General features: G+C 40.3%; 1 protein-coding gene across 1 annotated transcript; it reads right to left on the reverse strand.

Annotated features, from left to right (window-relative positions):
- Nucleotides 1-5,648: 5,648 nt before the first annotated feature.
- LOC134418227 (uncharacterized) lies at nt 5,649-18,655 on the reverse strand. The gene is made up of 8 exons (XM_063156248.1): nt 17,924-18,655; nt 16,038-16,124; nt 15,619-15,852; nt 14,307-14,329; nt 13,349-13,494; nt 12,703-12,794; nt 12,514-12,609; nt 5,649-11,435 (listed from the first exon to the last, which is right to left on the reverse strand). Exons 1-8 carry the CDS (start codon nt 18,476-18,478, stop codon nt 9,792-9,794), a joined length of 2,877 nt encoding a protein of 958 aa, XP_063012318.1. The 5' UTR covers nt 18,479-18,655; the 3' UTR covers nt 5,649-9,791.
- Between the last annotated feature and the right edge of the window lie 1,872 nt (nt 18,656-20,527).

Consider the following 20,527-nt stretch of genomic DNA (forward strand, 5'->3'; position numbering starts at 1 on the left):
CTGTGCACTTGTACTGGTGAGAGTGAGTTTGCAGTTTTGGGAATTGCACAGAAGAGATGTCAGAGACTATGCTTAGGGTTGTTGCTGTCCATTGACTTCAAACCCTTATGAAGTAAATTAGTAAATATAATGTGACAAAACTGTTGTTAGCTGCCATCTTTCAAAGTTCATTGACTTAATGTATAAAGGTATTTAAAATAATAAATAATAATAAAATAATAAAGCTCATAATATTTTTTCCTTACAAATATACACAAAATGTAATATGTGGAGATAAATCACCCCTTCTAAAAATCCTACATGAACTGAGAGGTGACAGTGATAGCATCTACAGTTTGTTTTCAAAAAGGAAATGATAAGGACAATCTCACAGTTTAAAGTTGTAAGAAAAATTAGTATATTTTGAAAATCAAGGTGAAAATAAAAGTGCAAAGAATTTTCTAATAAATTTTCTTGGAGAGGAAGTAGAGCAGTTATTAAGTGAGTTTCACCAAAAATGTCCCATCAGAAATCCAGGAAGGAAGCTGATTCTCTTTTGTCTGTATCAAACTTTCATACGGTTTGAGGAAAGTCCTTTTATCTAAACTCCTTTTTTTTTGTTAATTGTTAATATAGAGCTTTTATTCTAAGTATTTCACTATTATTAGAGTCGACATCATTGTTTTGATACTTTGCTACTGTTTTGGCAACTTTGAAAATGTTTTGAACTAAATACTTTAAATTTTGATCAGTTTTAAGTTGAGTAGAAGCTAACACCTTTCTAGTACACACTTCAGTCCTTGCACAAGTCTTTCAAGTTGCTAAATGTAACAGCTTTGAAAGCAGACTGTACATTTGTTCAGACTCATAATTGTACAGACTGGAGGTCTGCCTCACTGGTAAGGTCTCGTAGAGGCTGCATAAGGTTTACATGACAAAGCCTTTCCCTTCATCATTATTTGATTTCTGAATGTTTGATTTCAGCCTTGATATTATTCCTGTACCTTGCATGAATAAAGATGGAATAAAGAGATACTTGGACATGATTATATGGAGAGTTTGCTAAGCCTGTTTGAAATTTAACTTTTAGTTAAATTGCACAATGTATGTTCCACAAACTAGTGTTTCATCATATGATCTCTGTGTAAGTTGAATTTAGTTTTTAAGTTCTGCCTTGTACACTGGCATCTGAATGATTGTTATTTAATACACCCAGACACACATTTCCTCAGAAGTACAGTTCAAAATGTTAACAAGCATTCATCATAAATCTCTTCAATCTGGTGTTTGTTTAGTGATGCATAGTGATAACAAGGGGTCAGTATTGGCCCTTCACTGAGCTTGCAGCCCTCACATCTTTTCAGAGCATTTCTTATTAGTAGTGAGTGCTTTCCAGAGCATTTCTTAATAGTGTAAACAATCCCATCCTTTAGGCCTCTGTTATGGGAGTAGATGCCTGAAGGTGGGGTTGTTCACACTGTTATGTAGGTAGAACTTTGGGTACTTTGCTTCTTGGGTAATACTCACAAAATGGGACAGGACAGAGGAATGGCAAATGCATACGAGGGAATCAGCGCTTTAGGTATCATCATCATCATCACTATTATTATTAATTTTCAAATGAGTGATTAATATTTTTCTTTTTAAATGGTTGTTTATTCTAAATGTCATATTTTTTGTAGTAGCTGATACAGAGTGAAAACATATAAATTTGTTTATAAAACTTTGAGTAACACAATAGAAAAAGTATTTTAGACTGAATATATGAAGTAATCAGTTTAATATCTCTGCTGCTCTGTGTGGGTTTTTTATTAACCTACTTGTCTGGTAAAGTACATTTGCATCCTTTTACTCAAAAATCAAGAGTTCCCAAAGCCTTAATATAATTTCATCCTTGAACATGTTTTCTTCATGGTGTTTTGATATGTTTCATTACCACTGGGTTACTGCTGGTGCTATATGCATTTACTATGATTTGTTTTGTAAATATCTTATGTGAGAGAAAATGGAAAACATAAATCAGGTTTATAAAGCAATGAACTTGGAATTTATGGAAGACATTTAGCATTTCTCAGCTAAAATTGCATAAATAATTAATATGTAATTTGATCAATCAATAGAATTCAAAAGCAAAATCCTTGAACAAAATCAGAAAAGGATAAAAGAAGAATAGGGAAAAAAAGTGGAAACAATTGAAAAAGCTTTGCATTGACAACCAAAATAAACAAAATTTTAGGTCTGGAATAAATAAGGTAAAGGTTTTCCTGGAAACATGCCAAAGTAATTCTGTGAAATGTAGTGCAGAAATGTCTGGTTTCAGCTCTGGAAAGAACAATCCATCAATAAAGGTAAATGTCCATATTTTTGTGGTTTCTTTGGAGGGGATAGCAGGAATTAACTCTGAAGATTAGAGAAGAACATTTTAATAAACTTTGCCTGCTGTAATGGTAATGTTTCCATACTAAGAGTTTTGTGTGCAGCTCAGATCACTTCAATGAAATTAGTTTGTGAAAGAGGCATATTCTGTATCTTAGGAGTTTTCTAGGCATAACAGCAATTCATCAGCTTGGCATCAGCTGGGACTTGTGAGAAGTTATTTTTCTCAATGGGTATATTGTAGATTACGTTGGGCCAGCTGAGTAGCAGAAGAGGAAAGAATGCTTCAACATGCTAAGGTACACAATAGACCCATATTGTGCTTTTTGAGGGTGTACTTATTATGTCAAGCTCGCACATCTCAGTACATTCTATTAAATTCCTAGCCATGATGATGAACGTGTGTTCTTCACAGGACGAACAGTACGGTGTAAAAAGGTCCCTGACTGAGGTATGCATCCACTGCGTGTGATGGCCCCTCCTGCTCAGTAATGCCCCTCAGCAGTGGTAGCCAAGGAGAGCAGGACCTGCTGCAGGTGGTGCACTGCTATTTTGTGATTGCTGAGGAATGAGAGTCTGGAGAGCAGCACTGTGGAAAGAGACCTGGGGGTCCTGGTTGATGGTAAATTGAACGTGAGTCACGGTGCCCTGGCAGCCAGGAGCCATCCCTGTCCTGGGGTGCATCAGGCACAGCATGGCCAGCCAGGCAAGGGAGGGATTGTCCTGCTCTGGACAGCCTCACCTCGAGCACTGTGTGCAGTTTTGGGTGCCACAATATAAAAAAGACATTAAGCCATTAGAGAAAGTCAGGAGGATGGCAACAAGACATTGAAGGGTCTGGAAGGGAAGCTGTATGCGAAGTAACTGAGAAACTGAGATCACTTGGTCTGTTCAGCCTGGAGGAAAGGAGATTGAGGAGAGACCCCACTGCAGAGTACAGCTTCCTTGTGAAGGGGCAGGCACTGATGTTTTCTCTGTGGTGACCTGGAACAGGATTCAAGGAAACACCAGGAAGCTGAGTCAGGGCAGGTTTAGGCTGGATATCAGAAAAAGGTTCCACAGCTGGAAGTGGCTGAGCACTGGAACAGGCTTCTCAGGGAAGGGGTCACAGCACTAAGCCTTGTCTGAGTACAGAAGCATCTGGACAATGCTCTCAGGCACATGGTGTGGTTAATGGAGTGTCCTGCACAGGGCAAGGAGTTGGACACAAACTACATAAACGATGAAAACTCTTTGGTCCATAACAGGCCATTTACATACTATTAATCTTCTGCTGCCCAATGGCTGTTAGACAAATGGAAATAAAAAATGTGTTTCTTAGTGACATAACATCACCCTTTGACCTGTGGATTCAGCACTAGTTCTTGTTGCCATTTTGAAGAGGTTTCCAAGATAATATAGCTATATTAAATCTAGAAAACTAATACACTGTATTGTATTCTAATTTTTTAATGATCGTTACTACAGTAAAGAGATAGTGCTGAGATGAAAGAAGAAATCTCCAATTTACTCTAAGATTCCAAATAAAAGAAGGAGAAAACAGAAAATACCAACAAAGTAGATAATACTTACAGTGTTAGACTGAACACAGAAAACTAAACAGCTTACAAATTGCAGCTCTTCCTCCCTCTGCTGCTCATCAGCTGCAAGTGTAAATGTAGCTTACTGATGCCTATATCTATATGGATGGAACACTGCCATGCTCCAGGCTGAAAATAATCCTATCCTTTTGGCTGCTTATATTAAATTCTGTATTGTTCAGTGACCCAGGATGGAGCAAAACATCCTCACATTTTTTTATTTGGAACACTACACTGAAAATATGACTCCCCTTCAGACCTAGATTTAACACCACAAGGAATTCTTATTACATAGTGGTAGAGGTCAGGAGAAACTGGCCAAGGCATCACACAGGTATAGATTGCTATAATTGCTACAGCAGTTGATTTCTTTGTTCTGGAAAGACGTTCCCCAGTGGAGCCCATGCATGGCGGCCGGACACGCTGCCCACAAGGGTTGTGGAGGAGGCACAGGCTGTGTGTGCTCCCCTCTGGCCAGCACTCCTGCAAGTGGGCAAGGGCCTGGGAAAGCCCCAAGGGCCAACCAAGAGCTGGTTCTGGAGATGGTGGGAGGACTAAAATGAGGGATTTGGAAGTCTCTTCTGATCTGGAAAAATCTGTGACTCAGGGATTGCACTGGCCCAGGTTTAGCACTTGGCACCTGGCCTTGTGGAACCTCATGAGGTTCTTGTCTCACTTCTTAAGCTTGTCCAGGTGCCTCTGGATGATGCCATCATCCCATGGTGCCCCTGCCCTGCTCAGCTTCCCGTCCCCTGCAAATGTGGGGGTGCTCAGTGCCCCTGAGTGTCATTGCTAAAGGTACTGCCAATCCCCAGTCCCAAGGCAGAGCCCCGAGACAGCCCTTGAACTGGCCTAGTGAAAGATGTCTGTGCCCACAGGGGAGTTGAGACTACAGAATTCTGTAATGGCCTGGCTTGAAAGGGACCTTGGAGATTATCTTTTTTCAACCCCCTGCCATAAGCAGGGACACTTTCCACTAGACCAGGTTGCTCAAAGTCCCATCCAATCTAGCCTTGAAGACTTTCAAGGGACTGGGCATCCTCCACTTCTTTGGACATCCTGTTCCAGTGCTTCACTGCCCTTACAGTAATGCATTTCTCCCTAATCAAAACCAACTATTGCAGTTTGAAGCCATTCCCTGGTCCCATGACTATATTTCCTGACAGTGTCCCTCTCCAGCTTCCCTGTGGGCCTCCTTCAGACACTGGAAGGTTGCAGTGGGGTCTCCACATGACTGTCTCTTCTCCAGGCTGAACAGACACAACTTTCTCAGCCTGTATTTATAGGGGAGGTGATCCACTCCACTTAACAACTTCATGGCCCTTCTTTGGATTTGCTCCAACAGTTCCATGTCCTTCTCCTATTGGGGATACCACAGCTGGATGCTCTACTGTAGGTGGGGTCTCACAAGAGCAGAGTTGAAGAGGAGAATCAGCTCCCTTGACCTGCTGGCTGCACTTCTCTTGATGCAGCCCAGGATGCCATTGGCTTTCTGGGCTTGTGTCCAGTTTTTTATCAACCATCACCCCCCAAGCGCTTCTCTGCAGGGCTCAATCCATGTTTTGCTCAGCCTGGATGTGTGCCTAAGACTGCACCAACCCAGGTGACTGACTAGATGGCCCTTAACATCCTTTCCAGTCCAAATCTTCTATGTTTCCAGTATTTCAACAAAATATTGCCTGTATTAAAAAAAACCCACATGGCATTCTTAACTACTAGGAACTGAGTTTATTAAGTTACTTTTCAGTAATTAGGGGTCCTTTTTGCAAAACATAGGGTCTTCATCATTGATAGAAAGCTCACACAATCTCCTGCTCAATTTAGCCAGCAAATTTGCCTGCACTGTTCCAGTTTAGCTTTGCAACAGGTTATTCAAACAGTTGATACCATGTTCTCAATATAGTATTAATAAATTATCTTTTCTAATACTACTCATGAGTTTTATATGCTCAATATAATTATAGAAACATGAGCCTCTGCAGCATTATTAGTTTAAGCTTATAGCTTCTCTGCAGTGATCCCAGGGAACTACTGTTTCAGTATTTGAGCTCATATCAAATACTCTCTTCATCCTTACTCTACCTATACACCAGGGTTTATTAACAATGAAACAGTTCAAGCACATATCTATTTGATTTTTTCTTTCTTCAAGTTAAATTAACGATTTTTTTCTTTCTTCAGGTTAAACACGCTTACTATGCATTCAAGGATTTTTCACTGCTTACTAGATCTATTGGGTGTAATAAATTTTTTAGAATACAATATATACTTCACTTTTAAAGAAACTTAAAAGGGAGCAATGCTCCTTTGTTTTTATTAAACCAAAGCAAGTCTAAGTGAACTGCAATGATCCAAATAAGAATGTTCTACTGCCATTTAAACAGCTGGAAGAAAACTATAAAGGGAAACTGAACTATGTTAGCTGAAGAATGAAAACTTACCAAAGCACCAATACTTAACAGTCTTACCACACAGACCATCAGTCTTTATGTTAGAAAGTTACTAGATCTGAGTTATCAAATACAATTTCAGAATAAAGCTTTAGCTAATAACCAATAATAAAATAATAATTAAACTAAAAATACAAAATAATGCAAAGTTTACTTTAGTAAGTTAACCTTTAAATATTGACATTTAAGCAGCTCTAATGTCAACTAAACAATCGTTTTTAATAAATTTTATTTTTTTTAATAGTTACAAAACCAAATAGTTGTACTTCATCTTTTAGTTGCACCTTTTATCCAGGCAGTGACATATATGTTAATATAGCTCTCAGACATATATTGAACAAACATCACATTTATGACAGCTGGAGAGATTAGCCTCAGTAGGACAGCACTAGAAACTTTCAGCTCATTCGTGAAGCATGTTCAACAAGTACTTCAGCTATTATAATAAAATAAACTATTTTAATTGCTTTCCAAGGTTTCTATTAAATCATCAAGTAGTATAGTCATGAACCACTAAAAAAGCTTTCAAACTGGCCTGCAGATTTAGTTTACAAAATCTGAAATACATAGAGGGCTTCATAACAATATCACAAAGCTTGATGAAGAAAATTTTTCAGCCATATGTAGAATTGCTTAATTTTTTATCCCCTTTATTTTAAGGAGTCAGAAAGATACACAATTGTGTAAAACAAATTACTGAGTTTAGAAAAATATGCTATTTCCTTGGTGCTTTGTTTTTTTTTTTTTTTTTTTTTTTTTAATCTTCCTTTGTCTGTTTTTGGGTTCTTTTCCCAGCAAGGGCAAATTCCTCAGTAGTATTTTCAGACAAATGCTTCACTTTAACACTGCCTTTTTGTTTACCTATAATCTGAAAAAAAATATACACACATGCCTAAGTTTAGATAACCTAGGAAAGTGAGGCTTTGACATCAGTCCTCACTGCTACACAGAATTTTATGATGATGACCAAGACAGTGGTGTAAGTTATTCTCTATGGATAAAAAGCCAAATATGCATTAGGGACAACTCTGAATCCCATTTCTTTGAATTAGCTCTGGTTCACCCAAGATCACTAATTGTCCTGCTTCCATCCAGGACAGAGTTAATTTTTACAGTAGTCAGGAGGAGGCAAGCCCAAGACCCAGAGGTTATTCTGTACCTCACAGCATTTTCAGGGAACAGGGGAAGGGCTCCCTTCTGGGTCAGCACAGTATGGCTCAGGGAGTGGGGAAGGATCTTCTTGTTTGTTTCTATGTGAACCAGATCTGCCCTGTAAAACCTGAATGCTGCACTGTAAGGCACTTGGACAGCAAAGCTTGAAAAGCAGCCCCAGGACTAGAGCAAACCCCCACACCCACAACTTTTACTTTCAAAGTAGTATATACTAGTATTTGCTTTATGAGTGTCTTTTCACTAAGAGATAAAGTATCTGCATGGAAGATAGACTTTATCAAACTCTCATGAAATAACAGAAATTAACAGAAGACAGGTTGAAAATATGTTAAGCTTCAGAAACTTGTTAGTTTCTGATTAACCCTACCTCATTAGGAGTTTTTTTGTCAGTGTAAAAGAAAACAAACATTTTCTGCAACTTTCTGGCACTGAATTTTACAGGTGCCTCATCTGACTCTAAAATTGTTCAATTTCTCTTGCTTTTGTTAGAGTGAGACCAACTGCCACCTGTGACACTGCCATTATCATCTTGCTCAGCCTTTGTCTTCCAGTGATTTGAGTTAACATTTCTCTCTTACACATGCAGAACATGACAAGAATGTCTAGAGATAACAGCAGAAAAAAAATCTTAGGAGAGATATTGAAATACAGTAAGATTTAAGACATGAACATCAAAAACTAAAAGACTAACCATAAAGAGAATTTTCACCACCTTCCTTATTGTAATGCAGACAGAAAAGTCGTATTATTGCGATAAATAGCAGAAACATTTAATAATTTTCAGCACATTTAATAAAGGAATGCACTGCCGCAGAAAAACTGAGACCAAGAACTGAACACAAATGAAATTAGGTCAAAATTTCCTGAAAGAAGAATGGTTTCTCTAAGCTTTATGTCACAGTAAGTATATTAGTAAATACTGCAGAGATTTGAATTTAAGTAATATTTTTCTTACAGAGTTACAGAGGTAATTTGCAGATTGATTTTTCTAGTTGCCAGTGAAAACTTCTGAAGAAATATTAAACATTCTGTATTTTGATTTAATACTGCCAGTTGCCATATCTATCTAATTAATTTCTTTAAAGCCTAGCATCAGCTTTTGCTGAAGTATGAACAGTAAACACACTAGACCTTTATTCTGAAACAGTGCTTCTGTCTGTGTATTCCAATAACTAAAGCAGTTATCTCTTCGATCCAGCAAAACAGCCAGCAAAGTAGAAAAGGTGGTCTTTATATCCTTACCGTGTATTGATTTTCAGACTAAAAACTCCTTGAATTCCAAATCATTAATATATAGTAAGAAGTGCTGTTTTCCTTTTTTCTTATTATTACACACAGACGTCAAAATAAAGTTTTTGTGGTTTAAAAGCTAGGTTCTCCAAAAGCTTTCAATAAAACAGCAAGTTAATCTGTCCAAGTATCCCCAAACAGTTGCCAAAAAGAGCTGAAATTCAATTGTGATGTTTCTTTTTCCTGAAAGCAGCACTTCAGAAGTGTAGCTGACACCCTTCTGCAGTGCGTAACAAGAACACTGATATGATGCTTCCATTTCAAAAGCACAAGAGAAATTATTGAAATTACACTTGAACTTACACCTTCAACATACATTAAACACATCACAGAAAAAGGAACAGCCAAGGGGAGATAAGTAAAATAATTTTTAGTAACACCTTCAAAATCCTTTATTTTTGTGGCTCTCCTCCCTCCCTGCCTGCGAGGTGAATGCTCTCAGCTGTTCTCTTACCCATTTAAGTGCAAGTGCTGCTGCACACAGACAGCAATTAACTGCCTCCTACCACTGAGGCTTCACCCAGCTTGCTCTCTGGGACACCTCAGCTCCCCATCCCCCAAACATACCCCAGAAGGTTTGCATTCTTGAAGATGCAGCATCTATGGCTATGCTTTGGTCTTGAGCAGGACATGACATTTTTGGTTGTTTCTTGAGATAATGACTATACTATAAAAGTCACTTCATTGCATTGTACTGCTCATAAGCAGTTATGTATCTGACACAGATATACCTTGATTGGTGAGAAGTGGGTAGAACAGCTGTAAAATCACAACTATGCCCACCTTTTAATGTGTTAAGTAGCATTTATTTCATTCCAGCTTATTTTCCTTTTCAGTCTCTCTTCACATTTGATTTTGTTCTACCTGACATTTTGTCTTCAGCAACAGAAAAATATTCTGATGCATGGCTGGTATCAGTGGAGACAGATGTTTGACTTCGCTCCTAAGTGTCAGAAGTGCTGTCTCTTAGCATTTCTCCTGTCTCACTTACTGCAAGCACAGAACCTCCTAAAGATGGATCATTGCACGTGCCAGGAAAAGAACAAGCTGTGCTCTGACACTGTACAGGCTCAGGTTCATCCTCCCTTCTAGGACACAAACAGTTGTTTTCAGCAACACCTTCTTCATCTTTTACCATTTTTTGTTGTTGTGTTGCTTCAGGGAGTTGAGTTGAGGAGGAGGCATTCTCATATTCAACAGGAAGGACTCCTGAACATAAAGGCTGACAAGGAGTGTTACCATCACCAAGCCTTTCTGCACTTTCAGTGTTTTCAGATGAGTTTGCTGGCAAACATGAGCCTTCGCATTTTGGACGACTCTGAAGAGAAGAAGGCTCTGCACACTCTGAAGTTACAGGTTTCCCTAGATTTAGAAGTGTTTTGTCAGATTTCATCTTCTCCTTATCAATTTTTTCTGTTCTGTTTCCAGAAAAAAACACAGAAGAAGTCAGCAAATCAGAGGTATTTCTGAGAATGCCTCCAAATGAAAATACTGGTGAAGGCAATGGAAAGTTACTTTTGAAAGGAAACACACAATTATTGGTGAGAAGAGGGGTCTTGGAGACGTCATTCACCCCAGCTCCAATGTTGGTGTCTGAAGTACCACAGGCTACAGCTGTGCTGGATTCTGAGGTGTGAGGTTTTTGCTCCCTTACGACAGATGGTTTCTGTGAACCACATCCTCCAGGTTCCTTTGCACAAGGTGTTTTTTCCTTCATGTGAGATAATGTTTTGTCAGATGGCTTCTCAGATTGGGTGAAAAATGAGGATGATGGTAACACCTTACATGAATTGCTAGCTTCCGATCCTGCAAACCAATCTCTTTCTGAATTGCCAAAGGGAAACAAAATGTGTGGTTTCTCACTTTCAGGTGAGACTAAATTAGGACTTGTTGGAGCATCACAAACTATGTTCTTGGCTTCAGGACCATATTTATCCTGGTTATTGGTTTTATCCAGCTTATCACATTTCCCTAAATAAAACTGAGGGAAAGTACACCTCTTGTCTTGCTTTTTAAAGGAAAATGTACCTCTGTCTTTACTAAATCTTGGTAATGAGTTGTTAGATGCACTGAAAGTAAAAGGTACACCTGAAGGTCTCCCTGCTGAAACATCTACAGATTCTGAAGCTGAAACAGTAACAGCCACTGTTGCTGCTGGTTGTAAGTCCAATAAAGTGCCAGAATTTGCATTCATTTCCTTGGAAACAGTACCTGCTGATGCCTGTCTTGGCCATTTTTCTTTAATTAACAAGTCTGGAGAGGCTTCTGACAAAGCTACACCAGATACTTCCTGGCCACTTCCCTCATGAAATAATTTTAAGCCACCATTACTTGTGGATGGGATGCTGTGAGCACTGCTTCCAGGAGAGTTTCCTTTGTCAAAGCCACCTCCTCTTTGCAGGGCTCCCATTTTTATTTTATCTGTCTTATTTGCTTTGGTAGGTGAAGATACAAAAGAAGTTCCTGAGGACTTATCTTTGAAGGCCTCAGCAGTTACAAATTTATACTTTTTGTTTGCAGGGAAACTTTGAGTCTTAAACACATTGGTGAGCTTCTGAAGTTCCATATAGTATTTGTAACGTAGCTCCTACAATTACAGGAAAAAATAAATCACATTATCCAACATGGTATTTGTGGATTCAGCAGTTATAAAACTCATGTATAACTAAGACTGAAGAAAAGTTTTCCTATATTCTAGAGAATTCTAATGTATTTTTCCATTGCTACTGGAAGGCAACAGGACACAAGTCCTTACAGAAAAAAGTGCTTTAAAGACAATTGACCAACATACACAGAATCCTGATGACAAAGTAGGTTTGGAAAGAGAAGACTACATAAAACTGTATTTAAAGTCCCTATCAAAACCAAAAATATATAAAAACACTAACTTAGGTATTAAGCAACAAATTCTCAATCAAATTCTCATGAAAAATAGCAACCTGAAATTAAGTTAGATGGTGGGGGTTTTGTTCTTTTATTATTATACATAATTGCATTCTTAATAGCAATAGAAAATAGGTATTTTCCAAAACAATGCAGAAAAAATTTTTCTCTATTTAAAGGACCTAAGCAACTTTTAAATACACTCATCTGCCACTGGTATTCTCAGAACATGCATAATGTGATTCACTGCCAGCCATGTTTCACTAACTGTAACTGGAATCATTCTCTGCAGAACAATACTGAGCCACCCACATAGAGCTGCTAGTAAGTAAAAAAAAAAAAATTAAAAATCTAGTTGCATAACTGCATCATTTTAAATGAAACAAAAAAGAGATTGAATTCAGTTTCATGTCAAATTATTATGTGTTCTTACAAGATGGAACTCTATTCTTTAGGAAACAGAATACAGGCAGACAACTGCCTCTTCAAATAGACACTAGGGAAGTTTATTTGGATTAGAAAGCAACTGATGTGACTCAAAAAGCCACATTAAATATAAAATTAAGTATTTGAAGTCAGCAGTAAGATTAAGTTTCAGCTTTCTAAAGGCAAAAAAACCAAGTACAATTCTGACAGCTTTAATACCTAGCCAGATTTCATTCTAGAAGTGTAAGGGTAACTTTCTACTCAGGAAACTGAAAAACATGTTAAAAGCTTTTTTAGAAAGTTCCATCACAACAAATAGTAACTTAGCCATACTTACAACTGATGTTCAATCATACCTCATGGCTCATATTTTGAAATGCTGACATTTCTGATATTGACATAAAGCGAGTAGGGATCCTGCTACCATCTGCTTCATCCTGTCCTGTTACAGGCTGAAAAATATTTTGCAGCAGACATATTTCATTCTGATAAGCCAAAACAGACAAAATAGTACCATGCTGAAGAACACATAGCCAAAAACTTACAAGAAATGTGTTGGGTATATTCTTCTGGTCCTGCCATTGCTTTAAGGTATCTTTAAATAGAGTTGAGCTCTCATTTCCTTCATAAGGCAGCTCTATTAGAAAAAAACAAGGATAGTGATGAACAATATATGAAATATAGAAAACACTGAAAGGTTCCTATGCACCTAAATGGATTCCATTTAAGAATAAAAATATAGTGCCCTAAGTGAGACCCCAGTCCTTGCTGAATTTTCTGTGATGTACAGCAAGAAGTCTGTGTAATACATATTTTAAATGCTGGAAATGCCTAGCCTAACAGAAAGCATCACACCTACTCCTGGGATGTAAAGGCACTTAATGTGAGCATAGCCAACACTGGCATGACACCACAACAAACGCCCCTCTAGCTCAGCAACACACTCCTGACAGCGCTACTGGCTGGGTATCCAAAGTGCTGCAGGCTGCCAACACAGCCTAGGAACCTGCTACAGAAAGCACATTCATAACACCCATTTAAAAACCCCTCATGAATTCAGCATCCATTTCATTTGCTCAGATGCTTTCTTGCATGTGTTTGCCATGCAGGTTGTTTATCAGCAACTGGATCCACAAGTTCCAGATTTCTAGACTTCCCAAATCTTGTCTTAATTAAGTCCTTCTTCCTGACCTTGAACAATGCCTGCATCGACAGGTGTTAACTCCAAGGCTAAGATTTCATTAACCACAGACTTGATATCTATCTTCTTTGGTATATACACTGGTGGTTTTTCCCAGTTGGATGCTATATTCATCACATCAAGCTGAGTTTTCATTCTGGAAAAGAAAAAAAAAACCAGTGTTGCAGAAACGCAATTTGAACATTTTTCTTCGTGCTTACATGCTAGCTAAATTATACCTGCTTCACATAAAAAAATTCAAGTTTTCTAGTTTTTTTTCTTAGAATTTGTTCAGTTGAATTAGGTTTCATAATCAATGAAAACTGCAAGTAGTAGTGCTGGTAGGTCAGCAAAAAGTTACACCCTCCACTTTCTTTAGTGTACACTGCCTGAATCTGAATTATACTCCTTTTTCAGAGGGCACTGTTAATTTTAGTCTTAAACACAATGTATTTTAAAGAACCCCATTTTCAATATTCTTCCTTAAACAGAGGCTAAAAGGTTCTCAGAAATGTAATTAAGAACTCTTAGAAGACATTACAGGGTATGTGCACTACCAACACAAAACCAAAGGTACTGCAGAATCTCCACACACTCTCTTACACAGAAAGATTTCTGTAAAAGTTTCAAGCATGCTTCAGTGTTCCTGAGTTTAAATAAGATATCTGAAAATATCTAATCCCCAAGTATTAATGAATTTCTATATTTGCTTTTTATTAGGGAGATAATTCAAAAGCTTGATTATCTCTAATCCCAGGTAGTACATCACTCAAATTCTTGACACATTCCCTAAAATTTGTAATATTGGGCATCCAAAAATCTGAAAGTATTATAATCTCTTAATTACTCAATACTATTTTCATTTAAAATTGCTTAAGATATCAAATATAGCTATTTTTTTAGTTTTTAATCTTAAAAAGGAATCTTAAAAAGAAAACTAGAGAACTAACAAAACATGAAAAAATATACCTTGAATTCAAGCCACAGGCAACCTATAAATAAAATGAGAATTTGTAAGACATGAGCATTTCTCCAACTATCAGGAAATTATTGCCTTATCAAAATACTTCAGAGACTAAAGTATCTTTATTTCACAGATTTAAAGAAAATAATGCTGATAACATGAAAAAACCCACCAGACATAAAAAACCCAACCTAAACAAGTATGTCTATGATAATTATTTATCTTGTAATATTTTGTGATAAATAAAAAAAAAAAACTCCTTCAGAGCCAAATGAAGACACTCAAATTATGGCCAATATTGTCACCTGATTAGTTTCAGAAGTTCAAATACTTGTAAACATTCAAATGAAGGACTATGGAGAGGAAAGGCTCTCCTATGTGCTCTCAATATGCTATTATACTACTAAAAATGCTGTTTTCTAGTTTTAAATCAGGCAGATCATGGTGGCAAAAAGTGCAGTGCACTTCTGGTCACATGAGACTTCCCAGAGAAGATGTAATGAAAAGTAAAAGACCTGACAGGATTAGAGCTTCCCTATAAAACCTGGTGATCTCACTGTACTGGATTTTTACACCAAAAAACCCAATGCACTGTTATGGAGGGCAGGCAGGGACGTGCTAAGTGAAAGTGAAAGAAAACAAACAGCAGAAAGAGGAAATAGATTTAACAGGAGGAATGGGAGGAAAAAGATGAGGAAGTTAAGAAAGAACCAAAGGCAAAAGTGGAGGAAGAACAGAAGGCAAAAGAGAAACAGAAGAAACAGGCAGAATATGAAGCAAACCAGGAGACATAGGAGCAAGAAGATGAAAACAGGACGGGGAATGACAAGAAAGGAGGGGGAGGAGGAACAGCAGGAAGAAAAGGAATAAGCTGAGAAAGAGAGATGTGGCAGTGATTAGTGACACACTAATCACTGGAATCACAGTATTTTTTCCAAAAGTGAGAGTTACTTTTACCTCAAGTAAAAGTTACATTTTCCTTTACAAGTCCTTGACCGGACACTTAGTCAAACTCTATACTTTCTTAATGTCCCATTTATCTGGAGGCACCAAAAGACCATTGCAGAAATCAGCAATATGCAGCTTCTTAGGAAAGCAAACAGTAAAAATCACTGATAAGCAGCATATAAAACTTTTTCAAACTTTTCTAAAAATGAAAAACATTGTTACAAAAAAGTACGAAGTGTTAAGTAATTTTAATCTATATTTTTCATTTGTTGACTTGGTTTTCCCTGATTGATTATAATCTTATCTACAATTCAGCAGGCTCTATTTGAGTTCTTTAGACAAATGCTATCAAAACCAAAATGCCATCACCTCCAGGAAACACTGAGGATCACACTCATGGACAAGCTTTTCACAATCCTTCAAAAAATTATCAATGGTCTTCTTGTGCGTTTCTTTCATTTTCTTCCAAATCTGAAATTCCTTCTCTTTTTTACTTCTTTGATTTCCAGCATCTTCTAGTAATTGCTGTTTTTTCACTTCTAGAGTTTTGAAAATTTCTCCAAATTTCAGCTCAATTATCTCCACATCGTTTTTCAACGTCATCTACAAGCACAAGAACACAAGAAGAGATATAAATGCAATAGCAGTGTCCACACAGAGTCACTTCTCTAAGTAAGCTCAGAGCACATCTACACCACAAGGAGCACCTGTATGCTCCAGGCTGTGAATAAACTACCTTGAGAAAAGAATCAAAGACACACAGAGAACATCCAGCACTTGTAACTCACATCTGCATCGTTCGGTCGTTTTGAGATCTCATTCACCAGCTTCTCATTCATTATCCTCATCTGTTTCAGAGTGCTAAAGAAGGTTAACTGCAAGACAATTGAAACATTTATTACAACTTTATCCATTCCATAACATAAATACTTTCAGTGCTTATCTAGAATCAGATCAAGACAAACAAGGAGCTACTGGAGAGGGTCCAGTGGATGACCAGGAGTCTGGAGCATCTCCTTTATGAGGAGAGACTGCAGGAGCTGGACCTGTTTAGTCTGGACAATAAACATCTCAAAGGCAGGTGCCAAAAGGAGGGTGCCAGAACCTTTTCAGTGGTATGCCCACTGAAAAGACAGGAACAGTGGCCATAAACTAAACCACACGAAGTTTCACCTCAACACGAGGAAGAACTTCTTTACATTGAGGGTGGCAGAGCACTGCAACAGGCTGCCTAAGGAGGTGGTGGAGTCTCCCTCTCCTGAGGCATTCAAACCCCACCTGGTCACAATTCTGTGTCACCTGCTCCAGGTGACCCTGGCTTGGCAGGGGTTTGGACTGGATGATCTCCAGAAGTTCCTTACAACCCTATCAATTCTGTGATATTCTGAACAATATAGTAAAAAAGCTTGTGATTCAAAGCATCACTTAATAACATTTAAGTCTTCCCTGGATCAGTACACAAACCTTCCTCTTCTATTTCTCAAAGTAATGTTCTTAGGCTCACCTACAGTGCACAGTGATAGAATGACTACTTTAGAGCTATAACATTTATTTTTCTCAGGCTTTTTTAATCCCTCCCCTCCCATACATTTATCACAATATGTGTTTTAATGGCCCTCCCCTCCCATACATTTATCACAATATGAGTTTTAATGGTGTTATTCCAATTTGGCAAAAAGCTGTGTGATACTCACTTTTTCTTTTTATGTCTCACATTGCTAAAACAGAAAGCTGTTCATAATCAATATGTTTCAGTTTGAGTTTAATATTATCACTGAGTCTTCCTCCTTTATTTCTCAGAATCACTACATCTTTACAGAATCACTACATTATTTACTAAATATGTTTAATGCAAAGTCTGCTTTCCCCTGGTTGCCACTTGTGACATACAATTGGTAATGTGAAAGGCAGGAGCAAAATCAGTGTAAAAGCAACTTTTGTCTTAAATAATAGTCAGTGCTGTATTTAAACTTTTATACTTGTACTTCTCATCGCTGCCCCACAGTTTCAATTACTGCACAACAGAATTGCCACCCTGCATCTCAACTTGCACAGGGTACGAAAAGCTCATTCTACCTAAATAGTCCCTATTTTGTTAAAAATCACAACTTCTACAACGAGACAACCAACCATTATGGCAGGCAGTTGCCTTCTTATGCAGACTGTAAAGCATCTTGCTTATACATTTATTATTACTCATCCAAACTATCTATCCCTAAATATGCAATTATCTGTGACCCAAATTACCTATCACAGCTAGAGAGCCTATAAACAAAACACCTGTGGGTGTTTTTTGGAGTTGTTAGATCTTCCTGAACTTGGAAAAACAACAATAACAGAACCAAACATCTACACTCTCCCCCCCGAATAAAAAAAAACTCCGACATCTCTCCAAAATAACTCTCCAGGCCCTTTGGTAAATTGGGTTCAGACCTGTTGCTCCTGTACTGCTGCCTGGTCCCCCGTGTGCGCTGGATGCAGTCTGACAGCCGGGAAAGGCACAACCCGGCAGGCCACCAACAACTCCCTACTGCCCCAAAGCAGCACAAGCCTCTCTCCTGCCCAGCAGGCCGCAGCTTTTCCCGTGTTTCTGAGTAAAAACAACCCGCGCCCGGTGGGGGACAGCCCAAGCTCCCAGCCCGGCCCCAGAGCGGAGGAGGAGCGCCGCGCTTACTTTTTCTTCCTGGTACACCGTGTCTATGAGGTTGACAGAGTGGAAGATGCCCTGGTGCTCCTCGGAGACGCACTGCCCGCACCCCGCCTGCCGGCACATGCGGCAGTAGAGCTGCACCGGCCGGCTCGGATGTTTCTGGCAGCTTCCCCCGAACGCCGGCAGGGAGAGCGGGTCGGATCCCGGCTTCGGCCCCAGCGCCGCCTCCCCGGCCGTGGCGGCGCCCGCCGCGCCGGACCGGTAGAGCTTGACCACCTCGGCCAGAGTGGTGTTGACGGGCAGGGCGGCCACGCCGCCGCGGGGCAGCAGGCACAGCTTCCTGCACAGAGGACAAGGCACCCGGGCGCAGGACGGGCCCGGGCTCGGGCCCGGCCCCGGCGCCCCGCGGCCGAGACGGGCCCGGCCCGGGTTCCGCTGCAGCTGCTGCAGGCGGGCGGCCTCGGCCGAGGCCAGGCACTCCAGCACGCAGCCCCGGCAGAAGTTGTGCGAGCACAGCGGCAGCGTCACCGGCTCCTCCAACAGCGACAGGCACACGGCGCACGTCAGGCTCGCCTCCATCGGCGGCGGCGAGGGGTCGGGCGGCCGCCGCTCCTGCTGCTGTTGCTGCTTCGGGCTCCGCTCGTACAACTGCCCCTCCACTTCCAGCTCGACGGCACCGGGGGGCTGCGGCCCGGCTGCCACAGAACCCAGGAGGGCTGCGCTGCAAACACCTCTGCCAGCCGTCAACGTCCCAAGAAGTGGCGCCCGGCCGCGGGAGGCGGGGCCAGAAGATGAGCGTTGGCGATAGGCAGAGGCCCGAGATTGACATCACTTTTGTCCAATAAAAGCAGGGGAGGCCAAGGGGGCGGGACAGAGCCTTTTGGGACCCGCCTCCTACCCGGCGCGTGAGCGCCCGCGGGGTCCTAGCGCCGCCTCCGCCATTTTGTGACGGGCTGTGGGCGGAGCTCCCGCCTCACGTGCTGGGACGGGAGCTCGGGAAGCGCTGGGAGCTCAGCGCGTTTGCAGTGCCGGGAAGTGTCCTCGTTCCTTTCTGCAAACTGCAGAGTTGAAAGCAAGTGACTCCGCAGTGCCGAGGTACGGCTGTTGGGAGCTACCTCCAGCTACGGTTGCAAAGTCAGGACATAACTTCAGTTTAGAATGATGTTAGTGGTGAGCAACTGGCGCAGTGCTCAGCTCAGCTCAGTTTCCTTCCCCCGCCCCCTTTTTTTTGTTGTACTCCCTGCCACGTTCGCCCCAAAGTTCTAACTTAATTTTATTATCCGCCCGAAGTGCTTGGAAAAATGAGTCAAACTCAAGAGAGATTCGAAAGAAATTTTAAGTTTAATTTAAATCAACATGTTAGTAACACGATGCCAGTATTTGCAATGAAGGCAGACGCGCTGTAATTAGCGTTATGTCCAGAGGCTGAGGGAAGCGACAGGCGCAGACGGCACAAATACCTGGTTGGCAGGTATCTGTGCCTTTCTGTGGCAGTGCTTTATTCAGTCACACGGATTGCACCTGCAGAAAGTACCTCTGTAACAACATCCAGAGGGTCTGGTTAGCAGGTATCTGTGCCTTTCTGTGGCAGTGCTTTATTCAGTCACACGGACTGCACCTGCAGAAAGTACCTCTGTAACAACATCCAGAGGGTCTGTGGCCTGTTGGACACCTTGTGGCGGCGGGAGAATAGCCACGGGCAGATATTTAGTGAACACTAAAAAGTGTGGTACTTTCCCTCACTCCTGATTCCCTAAGAGGCTGACAGGAGGTACGGAGGCCCAGGATGGGATGCCCTGAACAGCCCCAGGGTATTTAAACAGTGTCACGTTCTTCCGTGGGGCGGGGACTCGAGGCCGGGCTCTGCCGCCTTCCCTTCCTTGCCGTGTCGGATTGTTCGCGGGTGTTCCAGGGAGCGCCGCATCCTTCGGCCTCTCCAGGAGGTGCAAAGTTACCCACGAATAGTCAGGTCGTGATTTGTGCCACCTAGGGCATCCTGGATATACCTCCATGCTCTGAAGGTCAATATTCAATGAATGGTTAAAACTAGATGGGTAAAAATGGAATTGAGATTATAATCCTCTGGAATTTCCCTGCTTAAAGTTAAGTAGCACTTCATCCTTCAGGTTTTCCAGTTCATGGCACTGGAATGAATGGAGTACTTGATTCTAATTTTTACTTTTGTTTCAAGCAGAATAAGGGAAAGGTCATTAAGTATGTGAGGAAAGTAAAAGAGAATACAAAAGCACTCTGATGAGTGACTGATAATACATGGGGCAGATGCTTAGTGTGGCTGTAACTAAAACAATAGTGTTCAAGAGCATAAAATATGAGGCATTAAGAAGTAGGAAAGAAAAGAAAAAAAATCCTTAAAGAAAGAAATCGTCTTGCATGATTAAAGTAAATAAAGCAAAATATTTTCTTATCTCTAGTGTGGAAGTGAATAAATTCTTCCAGAGCTTGTTGATGAATGTTTGGGATGTTGTGACACTAAATGATAAACAAATGCCTGCATGGGGTAATTTTACCACTTGTTGCATTAATTTACATTAATCATAAAATCAGAAATATTAATTAAAACTAGGGATAAAACCATGTTCCTGCCAACATTTTTTCCTGTCTCAAGAA

The sequence above is a fragment of the Melospiza melodia genome, chromosome 5, assembly GCF_035770615.1.
Source record: "Melospiza melodia melodia isolate bMelMel2 chromosome 5, bMelMel2.pri, whole genome shotgun sequence".
Lineage (NCBI taxonomy): Eukaryota > Metazoa > Chordata > Aves > Passeriformes > Passerellidae > Melospiza > Melospiza melodia.

What these genes read in the sequence shown, in the direction of transcription:
- LOC134418227 (XM_063156248.1), bottom strand. Translation starts at nt 18,478, where the DNA reads ATGGAGGCGAGCCTGACGTGCGCCGTGTGCCTGTCGCTGTTGGAGGAG. An exon ending in CGGTGTACCAGGAAGAAAAA is followed by an intron (nt 16,125 to 17,923) that starts GTAAGCGCGGCG and finishes ATTGTCTTGCAG; the next exon opens with TTAACCTTCTTTAGCACTCT. An exon ending in TTCAAAATATGAGCCATGAG is followed by an intron (nt 11,436 to 12,513) that starts GTATGATTGAAC and finishes CTGTAATTGTAG; the next exon opens with GAGCTACGTTACAAATACTA.